This window comes from Conger conger, chromosome 5 (genome assembly GCF_963514075.1).
Source record: "Conger conger chromosome 5, fConCon1.1, whole genome shotgun sequence".
Classification (NCBI taxonomy): Eukaryota; Metazoa; Chordata; class Actinopteri; order Anguilliformes; family Congridae; genus Conger; species Conger conger.
Genome location: NC_083764.1, coordinates 53527222 through 53543326, shown reverse-complemented (window position 1 = coordinate 53543326; position 16105 = coordinate 53527222). Strand labels below are relative to the sequence as shown.

General features: G+C 40.3%; 1 protein-coding gene and 1 long non-coding RNA gene across 2 annotated transcripts; both read right to left on the bottom strand.

The window, feature by feature from the left end:
- Positions 1–4513: 4513 nt before the first annotated feature.
- Positions 4514–7659, bottom strand: ccl20l (C-C motif chemokine 20-like). Its single transcript, XM_061243725.1, has 4 exons — positions 7516–7659; positions 6090–6207; positions 5815–5892; positions 4514–4896 (listed from the first exon to the last, which is right to left on the bottom strand). The coding sequence occupies exons 1-4, from the start codon at positions 7586–7588 to the stop codon at positions 4827–4829; spliced, it is 339 nt and encodes a 112-aa protein (XP_061099709.1). The 5' UTR covers positions 7589–7659; the 3' UTR covers positions 4514–4826.
- A 1080-nt stretch (positions 7660–8739) lies between these two features.
- On the bottom strand, positions 8740–12400 carry LOC133129743 (uncharacterized). The gene is made up of 4 exons (XR_009708846.1): positions 11848–12400; positions 11319–11439; positions 10624–10701; positions 8740–10383 (listed from the first exon to the last, which is right to left on the bottom strand). It is a non-coding gene; the product is annotated as an uncharacterized LOC133129743 (long non-coding RNA).
- Positions 12401–16105: the final 3705 nt, after the last annotated feature.

The window sequence follows — 16105 nt, the reverse complement described above, 5'->3', positions numbered from 1 at the left end:
ATCCTAATGTTTTGTTATGGTGCAGTTATCATGAAACCTCCCTCCTGTGTATCCATTTTACATGTAATTCCTGTTATTACTACAATGGGCATATTGCAATACAACAAGGATCACATGGGCAATGTTTACAATATTGTACCGGGTCTACTGACCATCTAAACAACAGTTTTGAGGTTTTCATCCAAGAGAGTAGTTCCTGGGGTAATGACAGCAGTGCCCAAAGGAGGGCACTGTGGTACTGCCCGGAGTCTTTCCCCCTGGAAGTGACCAGGTGTGGGGTCATAAGATGTTAGGCACATTCTTTTCCCGGGAGTTTTAATGGCCCACATGGCCTAATTGCCCGGGAACCGCTCATCCACCCACCATATATCTCTCCTTTATCATCCTGGCGTCACTGGTCTGGAACTCCTCAAAAGGTACTACAAACAGTATTGTCCTTTGTCCCTTTTGACACACACCAGAACCTCCACCTCACAAATGGCAGAGTCAACCCCCCTCACAGGCTCTTCACAGATGGCAGCCCTTCCTGACCTTAACCACTATGCTACAGGCCGCCCCATCATATCTATGAATGCTGTAGTTGGGAGTTTTCATGATAACTGCATTATGCTGTAAATATGTCTTTGTGCCTCTCATGGTAATATACCTTTTGGATAAACCTGATTTGGGTGAATGAAAGGAAAGGAGACATCCCAGACTGTTTGGTTTCTTCTCCTTATCTCCGAAATCCAGGCCTTAGTTCTTGCACCCATCTATAATTTACAGCCAGGCCCACCCGGCAGGGGGCTACAACACATGGCTTCTACAGAGACAGCTTTTGCCCAGTTTCCCCTCGGCTCCTGAATGGTTGTGATATCAAAGGTAGACTGTTACAAAAACTAGACCATTACACCAGTCGCACTGAACCAATCAGAATAACACCAAACATCACTATATTCTGACCTGGGATTATCATGAAACATCTTTATACCATCTCCAATATTCCTGTTCTGGAATGTGAGAAAATCCTTCTCTAGCTCTCCCCCACAGGCATGTGTGCCAATGGTGGGGGCTAACCATGTGTGCTCCAGGAGGGGGAAGTCAGCAAGCTGACCAGCGCATGAGACCAAATGTTCCTTATGACTGGCTTACAAAATGTATTATATATGCATAACACACCTCACGTCTCTGTTCCAGTTCAGACACCCTGCTCACACTTGCATGCCTGGTCCATCCCTTTTTATATTTGTAAGTATTAATCTTAATCTCAGAACTTGGTCACTATGTCTCACAAGTTAGATCCCTAAACAAACAAGTCAGAACTCTGCCATTGGGTCCTTGATCTCAAGGCCCTAAACACAAAAACTGTTCCAGTAACTTTATCCATGAGCTTTTCTCTCTCTCACCTTCCCATGTTCAACTGTTCTCTCTGGCATTTCTCCCAAGGCATCCTTGGAAAAGAGAAACATATTCTCAATGGACCTACCCCTGTTAAATAAATGATAAAAATAAATACATAAAAAAGCATTTTGGGCACACTGCACTGACCTGAGAATCAACTGCAGCTAAGATGAGAGCCTAGTGGCTCAGGTGCTTGACTGAGACCAGGGTGGTTGGTGGTAGCCCCAGTGTAGCCACAATAAAATCAATGCAGCTGTTGGGCCCTTGAGCAAGACGCCCAACCCCACAGTCCTCTGCTTATGAACTGTAAGTCGCTAATTAACTAATGCATGGGCCTTGTTTATCCTCATTATCATCATCCCATCCCATCATCACTGTCTGTCAGTTTCTCTCCCTTCACTAGTATTTCTCAGAAAATCGTCTCAGCTCATTGATAATTCCATCCAGTTTACAGTCAGCAAATGCGCTCTGTCATCAGAATGTAACTGTTAACTGGAAATCTATAAATAAATTAAGATTTTCATCAAATCAGTCTAGCCAGTACATTGCTGTCAAATCTTCATGACAGAAATAAAAGAGCACAGTGTGACACTCTCTTCTCTTGGGTAAGGTTTTTTATGAAGTAAAAGGTTTGCCCACACAGTAAATGTTTTGTGTTAAATCAACTCTCACATTGTTTATTACGAGTTCAAAAGTGGGCTCATATAAACTCTGTTAGAGTTGAATTAACATGGACATTTTACTCTGCATAGGCAGGGATAAACATGCACCCAGATGGGCATACAGCAGCTCAGTATATTGTGACAGGCATATCGTTGCAAACTCAAGCATGACGCAGCAAAAATAATAGAAGCTAACAATAAAATCTGATTTATTAAGTGATGGTATAGATAGATATAGTCTTACATACATTTGACTAAATTTGAGTTTAGCAGGCTTTTATTTAGGAAAATCGGAAAATGTAAAAATGTATCTGTCTTTCAGGTATTTAAAAAACTACATTTCTGAAGATCGTCTTTCAAACTGAGAGTACAGGAAGTAGGAGTCATTCACATCCCTTGTACTCTCCGACACGTGTATAGACATTCTGGAGAGTAGATTGTCAGCGACATCTTGTGGATGTAGAAAAGTACAGTCAAATAATTCAGCATTTTACTGCCTATGAACACAGGCTGGCCTGTTCATCGCTTATTCCCTGTTCCTGACGTCTGCTTTGTTATCTCTCCTGGCGTGATATCTGGTGAAGATATCACGCCAGGAGAGACACCAGGAGAGACACTGTGTTGTCTTATTGACTAATCATTGACTGATGAGCCATGGAAACTTGACTGTCTGTCACAAGATACCATGGAAATATGTGAGTCAATGATAGCACTTCTACAGATACATGAGAATTGTAGTGAAATGTTACGTACTGTACGAAAATAAACAGTGCTATCGCATAAAAGGGAAAAATGTTGTTCTGATTATTGCCACATTATGTCAGTAAAAGTTATACCTGGCATAAAACTGAGGTGAATAATCAGGCTCCTAATTGGTGAATGTGTGGACACATGGTTGCTAAAACAAATAATTTGGTAGATGAATGAAGAATTCAGCCTTGACATGGAATAAGAATGTTAGATGGTGGGTGGATAATGGATAATGGATAGATGGATGGATGGATGGATGGATGGAGAATTCAAAAACAAGTTTAACTAGGGAACAAGAACAAGGGGCGGAGGACACAGAGTAAGGTGAACTGCTCACTCCACTGTTACTAATGTCTAGACACAATTGCACCAAGGCAAATCCTCTGTGGTGTAGTAACACAAGAGTAGCAATTGAGACAGAAGTGCATTCATTAGCTCTGCAGTCTTTAACCAGTTAGCCTTTAATCAGCCAGTGGATGAATACTGTGCTAGTTGTTTTAAGTGCTAAACATGCAAACAGCACATTCACCACTGAGTTTTTTATATTTGGCAAACATAACATAAAGTAATTCACTTCTTATATGTTGAATTCTGAATGCTTTGGAAAATTGTGCTTTTTTTTTTACATTCAGAAATCTGATATGGCTTCCATTTAGAGATACCATTAAAATAAATATAGAAAAGTATAAAAATGTAGAGTAAATGTAATCATTAAAGATAGTAAAAGCAAATGTTATTTAGTTCACTTGTTTCCGGAATGGGTTTGCACAAAATTGTGGGTTTGTGCATATTATGCAAAAAAACAGGTCATCTGCCGTTTGATGAAACATTTCCTTTGAAATTCATACTGCAATGACATTCATTGTATGAATTTAAGTCATGCACCCACACAGACAGACTTTTATAGCATCTAAAACCTTTATAAATTTCATGTACTGTACAATAATTAGAAGCCTCACAATAAAGCAAGCATATTAGAATTCTTAGTCAACATATTGATTAATTGATTCCAATTATTACTGTTGACAGTTTGCATCTGCATTTAATTGTATGGGGGTTAAGATTGACAGTGGGGGAGATCGGGGTCTGTTGTGACATGGGGTCCATTCTTACCAAATGTTTTTTCTCCCGATTAGAAACAAGCTAGCCTGCTGTAAATCACATTGCACACCCCCATACACATCTTCTTTCACCTCAGATTTCAACTGACCAGTTTTTTGTCGATTTCGGGCTCAGAAAACATTGTGTAACAATCGACCCCATGTCACAACAGACCCCGATCTCCCCTATTGTTGTTATAATCCTATTTCACCCCCAGCCACCCTGGCTTATTCTAGTTACATACATTTTACTTTAGAATGCTATATATTTGTTGCTGTAACTGGTGCATGTTTTGTTACTATTTGCATAATTTTAAACATTCCTCCAGCCATCCCATATTGTGATAGCTGAACCGCAAATCCAAATCCAGCAAGTCTGTGTGCTGACACAGATGAGCCACCACCGCCATGTGGAGACCTTTTGAGCAACAGGTGGTCTAAGTGGGGAAAAGGGAGCCCCCAATCTAGTTTTAGAGCGCTCAGTTATTGTACAGAATATGTTTTACCAAAACTAATTAATGAAAATGAATGACAGCAATTACAATATATATATTATTTTTTTTATTTTATTATAAACATCCAGCAGGCAACATACATGTAACACAACACCAGGAACAAATATCACTCTTTAATATCAATTTATTTTGTTACACAAGAAAGCAAGACAGGCATATTATTTGTGACTTATTTTATTGAATAATGCAAAGTAGATTAATGCCTAATTCATCAGCTTATGTTTAAAAGAGAATGACAAGAAAAACTACATCTGCCATAGCCCTGCATGTTCTATTTATATAAGCAAAAGGTGCATTTTACTATTCTGCGTATTACTGTACTGCATCCGTACCATATTACTGAGCTATAATGCTGTGAGCGTAAGCAGAGAGGAACACGAAAGCCATATGCATGTAGCATGCTAAGAATCTCATTAGCATTAGTTAATATTTCCGCTGCCATTTGTGGATTTGAGGTCCGAATTGGATACCAGTGTCTTCAGTTTAGAACTGTGGGAACATACAGGCACACATTAGTAATGACAAAGCAACAAAATGAACTTACTGAGTAAACAATGAGCAAAAGACAGAATCTAGACATCTAGACTGAGGGGTGTTTCGACTGATTTAGTCCAAATTCAGCCCAGGTTTCACTTGGATTTAGCCTGGGTACGTCCTAGTCGGCAAGAAAGCTTTCACTTCTCAAAAAAATATAGCCGGATTTTCACCTCAGGTTTATAGCCGACAGCATGTACCTAGGCTATATCCATGTGCTAAATTGGGGCTAAATTAGTCCGTCTCAGATTTCCAGCTCTCTAAGTGTCTATATTGGTCTAGACTCTGTCTGTGGCTCACTGGGTAAGGACAAGCTCATGTATCTATTATTAAACACACAATGTAGATGAACTGACAGTTCTTCTGCAGTGATGACCTGGGAAATCAAGGTGGGTGAGTGCAGTAGCACCAGGCAGGGGGGGGAAAGAATTTGCTGGGGGGGGTGGGGCACAAAGTGAGATCTTCTCATGAATCCTTTGTGCCACCCCTGGGTAGCAGTGTGAGGGATTGTAAAGCCAATCAGATATAAGGGTTCATTAGGTGACCAGAAGGTACAGCTGTTTTGTTTTTTTACACTGTGCAAAATAATGTGAAAGCAGAGGTACAAGGATCAAACTTCCTAAATGTACCCTGTACCCTGAAGTACAAAGTGATTCTGATGTATTACTGGCTAGGGGTAACGATTTTATGTACATATAGGGTATCGTCCAAGTATTTTTTTCTCAGAGATAAAGGCACATTTCATACCTTTACTTCTCAGAGTGTAGGTAGGGGGGGGGTTGTGTGTTTTTATTTATTTTATTTTTTTCAAAAAGGATCAATAACCCTGTGCGTTTGTGATTAATGATACAGGAGTGATACTGATTGTCTTACCTGAGACGCAAGAGGTATCTCTTCACCCACTCATCTTCAGCACTGGCACAGACCTTCTTATCACGAATGGTGAAGAATCTAAACGAAAACAACTTCAATATAGCCTCCTGTATGTTTGCATGTACTGCATATGAGTGTGTGTGTGTGTGTGTGTGTGTGTGTGTGTGTGCGTGCGGGTGTGTGCTTGTGTGTGTGTCCAGGGGTTGCAGAGACATGGCATGCTGTCGTATTAGCACAGTTAGCAATGTTGGGATGACGCAGACATTGTCACTCACATGATGGCATCAATGCGGCAGATCTCTCTGGAGCTCTGCTCCACAAAGCCCTTGATTGAACCGAACGGCAAGGGCTTGACAGTGTACTTTACACAGCAAGCATGTTTCAGGGGGCCAACTGCAGAAGAACACACACACAAAACACCCACACACAGAATGGTAGAACTGAATGAAAAAGAAACTCCCAGATGCAGGCATATATTTAAGATTACATGATATGACACACACATCACTGTAAGCTGTGATCCTGCATACTATTTTGTATATTTTATAAAACACATGTGAAACTTTTAGTTTGGACTTACTCATCTCACACTTACTATCTCCAGTGCACTACCAGAAGCACAATATTGATTCTGTTGCTTTTATCTGACAATATGTCTGAGCACAAAGAATCTGAATATTTCTTCAATGATTGCAGAGCCAGTATGGCTAGCAATGTACCTGCATTTAAGGTGTATTAAGGTGTATAGTGGACACCAGTAAGTACAGTAGGTAAAACACGCTGATGCCACAACCAAGTCAGTGTGAATGTGCACACACACTCAGTGAGCACTTTATTAGGTAGACCTGTACACCAGCTTGTCAATGTAAATATTTAGTCAGCATGTGGCTGCAACTAAATGCATAAAAGCATACAGACTTGATCAAGTGGGTCAGCTGTGGTTCAGACCAAATTTAAGAATGGGGAAGAAATGAGATCCATGACTGTGAAATGACTGTTGGTGCCACACAGTTTCTAGAATTTGCAAATATCTTTTTAGATATTTTCTGCCTGAATAATATTTAAATAGGCTGAAACTGTTCCTGCAGATCGACACAGAGGATTTAGCTGCTGCCAACTCGGCTGCCATGGCGATTGCATACAGTGACACAACGGTTTGTGCAACCAATTTCACTATGATGCATTTGCTTTGTACATAGTATTTAATGTGAGGATACACACCCATTTAACCACAATCTAAAAAAGAAATTCTATGTCTAGTTCAAGGGCTCTTTGTATGGGGACATTCACATGCTTCCTATCTATTATAGGGGGTTCCATAAAGAACTAAAAAGGGTTCCTCTATGGCAGTGGTCTTCAACCCTGGTCCTGGAGAGCTGCAGGGTCTGCAGGTCTTTTGTTTTCACCTTAAAATTAGTACTCAGCAATAAAAGTGAGACCCAAGTAACCAGGTGAGGTGAGTTAATCAATCAATGTAATCAACTGTTCTAATCAATTAATTAAGTGCAGCGTAACAACAAAAACCTGCGGACATTGCGGCTCTCCAGGACCAGGGTTTGGTCTGCTCAATGGAGACAAGCCACAGGAGCCTTTTTTGCTGAGAGCGTACAGTTATGGGACCATGGCCAGCATCCCAGCGTACCCACACAAATGCACTTGAGGAATGCAGGAGCCTGTTTCTGAAGAAAGTAGGAAACTCACATGCGGCGTTGTGACTGGGAATGCTGAGGAGGACTCCCAGGAGGACGGCGAAGATCGGGCGGCACTCGAACATCGCGCTGACGAAGACCGATCTCGTCGAGGTGAACGCCAACTCCTGCTGGGCGTGTTTATATACCGCACTGGGGGAGATGGTGGGAGGTGCATGGGTTCAACGGACTGAGACAACCTGCTCACGGGACTGTTGCAACATCCTGTATGTGGACTGCACCCCGCAGAAAATGGGGGCAGAGACCCAGAAACAACAGGAAAGATGCTGACATCGCCAAGTGGGGACTTCCTACACCTCACACATCAGACACGCACATATGCTGGCCCATGTTTGTGTGTATGATTTACTGGCCTGTGTTTGTGTGTAAGTGAACCACAAAAACTAGAAGCTTTGCTTTGCACAGGAAATGCTGAATAATTTTCTATTGTGCTGTATGGCATTGTTGCAGTAATTAGGTTCTTTAGGATTTGGGCTTAAGAAGTGTCTACAGCTTGGTAATGCCATGAAGCTTAGGCAGGCATTGCCCTTATTTCTAGCCCAGGGCCGACCTCTAGAGCAGATTGCTGCAAGAATCAAATGTGTACAGTGGGATCCAGAATTATTGGTACCCACTGTACAGTATACTGTAAACTAAAAAAATAATTGTTATTGACATACATTATTTTCCAACTTCTAAAGGTTGCCACCCCTGGTTTAATAATTTGCGCTAATAACCATGGCAATGATGACAACCATGAGTCTTTTCCTATAATTTGTGATAAGGTTAGGGAACACATCTTGAGGGATTTTTGACCATTACTCCACACAGAATCATTGATCCTTGGGTTTGTGCTTATGGACAGATTGCAGAACGATCTACCAAAGATCAAGTCTCAGCTTCCTAGCAGACACGACCAGATTTTCAGAAAAAAATCCTGGTAATTTGCTGAAATCATTTTGCCATTTTCTTAAATAGTAGGTCAAATCAAGTTGAAGTTAACTTTATTGTCATTCCACAATATGTAGCACATACAGGGGAGCAAAATAACATTTCTCCAGGACCATGGTGCAACATAAAGGACAATAAATACAATAAATGAAATAAACAGGATGTACACATTTTACAAAATACTGTACAATAGCAAAAAATTACAGTTACAAAAATACATAGCAATTACAAAATATACACATTTGGCAAAACGCACATGCTCTGTTATTTTGGTTTTTGTGCAGGATAGAAAAAATAGATGTGATATATACACTCAGTGAGCACTTATACTTATATTTTAGGCTTATTAGGGTGAAAAGATCTCTTAAACTGTGATACCTGGGTTTTTTATGCCCTCTCTCGCCATATGACTCATCGTCCTTGGGGAGAACCTACACTTGTGTCCTCTTCCTGGCAAGTCTGCAACCATTCCACAATCTTTTGTTCAAGATTGTGGATTGGGGATGATTATGTCTTCTCTTGCTTTTCACGGGGGAAATAACATTCTTGCATGCCAGATCATGGGGCGGCCTGTAGCGTAGTGGTTAAGGTACATGACTGGGACCCGCAAGGTCCGCGGTTCGATCCCTGGTGTAGCCACAATAACATGCACAGCCGTTGGGCACTTGAGCAAGGCCCTTAACCCTGCATTGCTCCTGCTTAGTCTAATGAACTGTAGTCGCTCTGGATAAGAGCGTCTGCCAAATGCCATTAATAAAAGCAAAATTAAAGTTCCATATGTTTCACTTTCTTTCGCTTTTCTAACTATTTCCCTTACAGTGGTATGTTTAACCCTTTGTGTCTTTTTTTGCGCCCTTTACCAGACTTGTGACAGTCTCCTCTCAATTGACAGTTCTTTGGCTTTTCCCATGCTGACGGATGACAAAGGGATTTTGCATGTGTAACACAGCGTACGAAGGTGGCACTGATGCTATAGAATATTTTTTAAAGAACTCAATTCACATATGGACCAGATATCAGAATACCAGACTCAACTCGGGAGAAGAGATGAATGTAGTGCCTTGACAACAGTGAAATAAGTCGCTGTAAGTCATTTTTGTAATGTAAGAACATACACGGTGTAAGAATATAACTAACAGAACACATTTATTTTATTGCTTACTATTATCACAAGCTCCACTTTCTTCTCGAGCCTTCTTTTTTTCAGTTACTCCACACTGGTGGCATATGCCCATTTAGGTGTCATATCGGCATTGCCTGTCATTTAGCCTTTGCGGCAATACAAAATCTGATAGATAAAGGGAATTTCTTTTGTAAACGTCCACGTGTGTGTGCGTGTGTGTGTGTGCATGCGTGTGTGTGTGTATGTGTGTGTGTGTGTGTGTGTGTGTGTGGCCCTATGCAATGTTCATAGTCTGCGTATAGGAGGTGCCGGTACTGAGTTAGTGATGCTAAAACCATTCTAAAGCTTTCATAAAGCATTTAACACCTTCATTACTACAGGGTAACATAGTAATGTTATACGTTATAATCATTCCTAAGCAAATATGCAGGCATTTTTTTCTTAACAGCTTAAATGATATTTAATTAAAATGTTTAAAAAACATTTTTTAAACATTTAAAAAATGTTTTAAAAAAAATGACATCACAAGCATTGTCTCGATAAAACAAAATATGTTCAAGGGGGGATTAAAAAGTTATTACATCATTGCGGTTGAGGGATTTCATATGTTTCATGTAGGTTAACACAGTATTTTTTGTTTTACATTTGACATGTTTACATTTTGACACAATGAAATTACATGTTGTAACACTAGTTCAGTTTAATGAATGTGGTCAGGTGGGTTTTAGTCTAATAACACATTCGTGTGACAGAGGTCACTGTTTCTCTTTTCTCCGCCTTGCGCTTTGTGTCTTCTTTTTCTTCCCTCTAAATGAATGAGACAAACCATGAGTTTCATTTAGCCACACTCAGTTGTGGTTACTGTGGTTAATCGTCCTTTCAAACAGGACATACAGGGTTGCAGGGTAATGTTTAACTTGATTGGTCATTTTTTAACTTAGAAGGTATTTCCCAACTTGATAATTACTATTTAATTTTAGTGGCATTCAAAGGCCAAGGCACTTGCATTGAGTCTAAATATCAGTGTTGGCTCAGTATCATCCTTACCTCAGCTGTTTAAGGATTTGTTTCACACTCTTTGCTTCTGGGTTGGCACAGATCCTCCGATTCCGTTGTGTGATTAACCTGTAATAAAGCGAAACCACCGAATTTTAAATAAATATCTAATCTGCCAGTCATGCGGCAGCAACTCAATGCATAAAAGCATACATACATGGTCAATAGGTTCAGTTGTTTTTCAGACCAAACATCAGATTGGAGAAAAAATGTGATCTAAGTGACCAGGACTGCGGAATGATTGTTGGTGCCAGACAGGGTGGTTTGAGAATCTAAGAGACTGCTGATCTCAACAGTTTTTCAACAGTGTCCAGAATTAACAGAGAATGGGGCAAAAAAACAAAAAAACATCCAGTGAGTGGCAGTTTTGTCTGCAAAAATTCCTTGTTAATGAGTGAGGTCAGAGGAGAAGGGCCAGACTGGGTTAAGCTGCCCGGAAGGTGACAGTAACTCAAATAACCATGCATTACTCCAGGGTATGCAGAGGAGCCTCTCTGAACACACAACACTCCAAACTTTGAAGTGGATGGGCTACAGCACCTGAAGTCTGATAAATGAAATAAATACGGAATAAAGTGGTCACTAAGTGTATATCTGACAACCCAGATATACACTCAGATATGTATCTATGTAAAAAATTTCATAAGAAAAATGCATGAAAGGAATTAAAGTATATAATAGCTTACACAACAGCTTGTATGTGGCAGGTCCCAGTCACTTCCTGCATCCTGTATTCCTTAATCAAATTCAGAGGGAGCTTCCGTACCTGGGACCCTCTGCTATAGGTTACACAACAGCCCCCACCATCTGTAGACACATAACATTGCAATACAATCTCATGTTCAGTTCATAATACTCATTTGTTGATATTTAATTTAATTTAATAAAAATGCAAGCGTTAGCTTGAGAACTGTGTCTTCCAAAACATAATCAATTGACATGAGTGATGGCCATGATTATCTTGTCAAATTGAGTTTGTCAAGAATAAACCCTAGCTCATTAGCTCATGTATTATGACTGACATGGCAACAGATGAGAGATCAGAGTAAAATGGCGTATTTTAATAATATATTCGTGTGAATAAAAGCAAGCTCTAGTAAAGAAACTTCACTGGGATCCATGGCTAAGTAGACCCAGGTGTCAAAGCCAGTACCCAGTTCAGAACAGACCGAAGTTAGAGAAGAGATAAGATAAAATAAAAGAAGTCCTACTCACTTTTTGCTTCAGTCGCACTGACAATTGCTACAGCCAGGAGGAGAGCAGACAAGATGGTCGCGGAGCTCATGGTGCAACTGGGATGCCTCACTGCTGGGACGACCGTCTGATCGAACACCAGTTTTGACCAGCCCAGAGAGACATTTATACTCTTGCCTGCCTCAGAGGGAAACCACGCTCCTGAATGGCAAAGGAAGAAGAACGGAACGGGCCATCTTTGTACTTACCGGCAGAACGTCTCTTCTCTCCCAGACAGCCGTGGGGACTCTCCGGAGGTGGAAACATTTAAAGTTCAAAGTCCTCCTGGCTGTGGTGCTGCACCTCTCACAACCTGGTGGGCTAAAAGTTCTCAGGGAGGAACTGGGCCATCCTGTGATTTCGCATACTGCGTGTGTGTGTGTGTGTGCGTGTGTGTGTGCGGGCGTGTGCGTGCAGATTCTTAAAATTCCCCATTGTCTAGTAAATAGTAGCTGTAAATAGTTCAGTTCTACATTCTGTTATTTCACTACATTACATTCATTTCCACTGCAACTAACAATATTGGAAAAATATGAGGTCATCATTCACCTCATTATAAATACTGTATTTATAATGTACAATAGCGGTAGTGCCAGGGTAACAACATTCATAGATTCATCACTAAAACACTAGTGCAAGTTAGCTATGCTAACAAAGTATAGAAAAAGTAAAAATACCCAAATATATATAGACTACATTCTTATATGTTGCTATTGTAATTAACCTCAACTGTTACAGGAGGGCGGCACGGATGGTGCAGTGGGTAGCACTGCCACCTCACAGCAAGGAGGTCCTGGGTTCGAATCCCCGTCGGCCGGGGCCTCTCTGTGCGGAGTTTGCATGTTCTCCCCGTGTCTGCGTGGGTTTCCTCCGGGTACTCCGGTTTCCTCCCACAGTCCAAAGACATGCACGTTAGGCTGATTGGAGAGTCTAAATTGCCCGTAGGTATGAGTGTGTGAGTGAATGGTGTGTGTGCCCTGCGATGGACTGGCGACCTGTCCAGGGTGTATTCCTGCCTTTCGCCCAATGTATGCTGGGATAGGCTCCAGCCCCCCTGCGACCCTGATCAGGATAAGCAGGTTCAGATAATGGATGGATGGATGGATGTTACAGGAGGAAAAAATACTGGACTGAAATATACTGGACTGAAACAGTGTTGCTGCCAACAATATAAAAACAGATACACTGAAAGTTCTGAAAATGGCTAAAACATAACCATAACATACAAAAAAACATAGATAACAAATATGGAACATTCAGCGACAAGGAACTTCAATGAGTTGAACATTCGTGACATTCTTATTGGCTCCCAGCCATACCTTTAAAATACATAACAGATAATGAGACAAAATATTAAAACCAATTGTTTACTGTGAACAAGGACTGTTATGAATACTTTTGAAATCCCATTCCACTTCTGGGTGGAAGAAGAACACAAAAACACAGCCGGGTGTTCAGGTGGGATAGTGGGGGAATGATATTAATTTGCAGTCTCCTGTGTTAGGAGGTGTTATACACAGCTGTTTCAGGCTGCAAGTAATGACAAATACAGAGAATTATGGTCCCAATAAGTATCCCCAATAGGATGTATTCAAGAATGTATGACATGGGGTATGTGGCAACTGTCTCCTAGAAGGCTGACGATGCAGGAGGCAATGTCTTTGAAGTGGCTGGAACGTCAGAGCATTTGCACAAGATATTCTGGCTCATCACAGAGAATGCCAAGGGAAAGGCAAACTCACCACCCAATACACAGGGGAGAGGCAAACACTCCAAACATTTTTCCCATATCAACACAAAATCCGGTTTGCATCCCCCGCTTTCCATCTATCTTTGTCACTGGGAGCTCTAAACACCCCATCAACACAGAATGAGTGCAAATCAGCAAAGCCTCCATGCCCCCTCTCTACCACCTGAGCTCCCAGCTCTGTGTTTTAACAGCTCATTCCAGAATTCTGGACACAGTCTCTCATGAGATGGTGAGAGCCATTACATTAAACGTATGCCTGTCATTTAGTGGCATCAAGAAGGTAACATGTCCTCTGCTAGCCATTGCATTTCTTCAAGATTCCTTATTTCATCCTTAAAACTCTACCTAAACTCACAGTGAAAGATGCCATGGTTACTGTTATGGGGATATGCACACACTGTACAACAGATCATGTACTGTACCAATCAGTAAGCCAAGTGGTTGATCACTTTATTTTATCAATAATTTGCTTGCTTTTGAAAAAACATACATAACAATACATAACTGTAATTGCACACAACGTCTGCAGTACTTTTCCACTTTATATGTCCAATACATTTTATAATTTATGAACCAATTTCTTGTCAAATCCTTCCCTGGTTCCTTTAAAGGACAAAAGTAAAACATAAAAACTTTTCATATCAGGCTGATGTATGAACAGGCACAGGTATAAAAGATAACATCCAATATACAGTATTTACATAATAAAGTGTAAATGTCATTTCATAATGTTGCTGCAGTATCATAGTGACTTTATGTGCTGTTAGGTTAAATATGAATATGCTGATGATAAAATAAACTTAGTGTCCTGGAGTGTTCATCAGCTATTTTTCTGTGATATTGCAGGAATATGCTATCATGATAAAGTTAAGTATTAGTTCATCGTTGAATGCATAACATAAACTCAGCTTACTTTATGTATACCATGGCCTCCTGTACCCACTTATCTTTGGAGTTGGCACAGATCTTCCTCCCCTTCACAGTGATGAAACTGAGAACAACAGAGCATCAGCTGAGTCATAAGCATGGGCAGCTCAAACACCTACAAAACAATTATTGTACGGCAAGAATATGCTTTGAATCATAAGTGCCATTCAAGCTTATTGTCATTGTGAAGCAAATACAGTGTAACTAAAAAAAATAGATATTATACAACAACTAAGAACACAGCTTTCTGATTTAATCTGATTAATCCTTGAAGCAACTTTGACAACTTTTGACACTGTAAATTGAGCTGGATGGGGATGTCCATTGCGTCAAAGAATGCAAAAAATTACAGAAACTTAACATACAGTACAAGGTTTTGGCTCGACACCAAGATTATGCACGTGAACTTTGTGGAGGATTGTGAAACTTTCTTCATGTGCAAACCCTTTCATTCTGTAGCACGCTGCGCTAATATCTAGGAATGGAATAGGTAGAAATAATCTCCTAACATAGACAGCACATGAGCCACTGATTTTTCCCTCATGTGACTTGATTATATAATCCTACAGTATGCAACAAGATTAGGCCATTTCCATGATTTTTTCTGCCCTCTGGATTAGCTTCTCCCTCAGATAATATACAGTACATAATATTCAAGTCATTACCATTAATGAAGTGTTTTGAAGCTTCTGTCCTACAATATTTGCATTTTAAATGACCCTTTTATTAATTAAGTACATACTGTAGATATCGATTGTACTTGTTCATGTAACTTGAAATGCTACTGCGTTATTTTCATGTGTTACACTTATTTGCAAGGGTTTTGTAATGACAACTTTTAAGCCTGCCACTGCAGACAATCGTAATGTTTTATTAATGCTTTGGTAAATGGCAGATTACATACAAAATGTTGCACGTAGATGGCTGTCTTGCTGTTGGCACAATGGTTTTCTGCCTATAGAAAAGCCCGGAGTTCATGTTTACTTACATCACATCGTCAATGTTCTGATGTCCTGGCGGTAAAATTGTTGCAACAGGCTGACAGGGACGGCCTTTTCACTATATGATAAACAGCACCATGTAGGACCTGGGTGAAAATGGGAAAATAGTGATTAGATTTTTTTACAGCAATGTCTATGAGGTGTCAATCGGTCTATGGCAATGCTATGTCTGGTAATTAGCAAAAACAAAGAAAAGACCCAGACATGTTTCCTGTAAATATGTTTTAATGAGACTGAAACAAACCTGTTTCACAATGTATGATTAAGCCCTTCTGGTAACTACATTGTTGTCACTTTACCAGTAAATATGAAATAATTGTTCTACTTACTAGTCACCCAGAGAGACCACTGCTACCAGAAGCAGAAATAATGCCCAGGTTTGGCATCATTTAATACTTTCGACTGTTTTAAAATGATAACTGACTGACTTCTTGACTGAGTACCTCTGATATCAAATAATTTACATTTCATATTGATTTAAATGGTGAAATTTGACTTTTTTGGAACATTGGGGAAAGGTCACAGGGAAAGATAAATGGGTCAAATGTGAACCGTGACATTT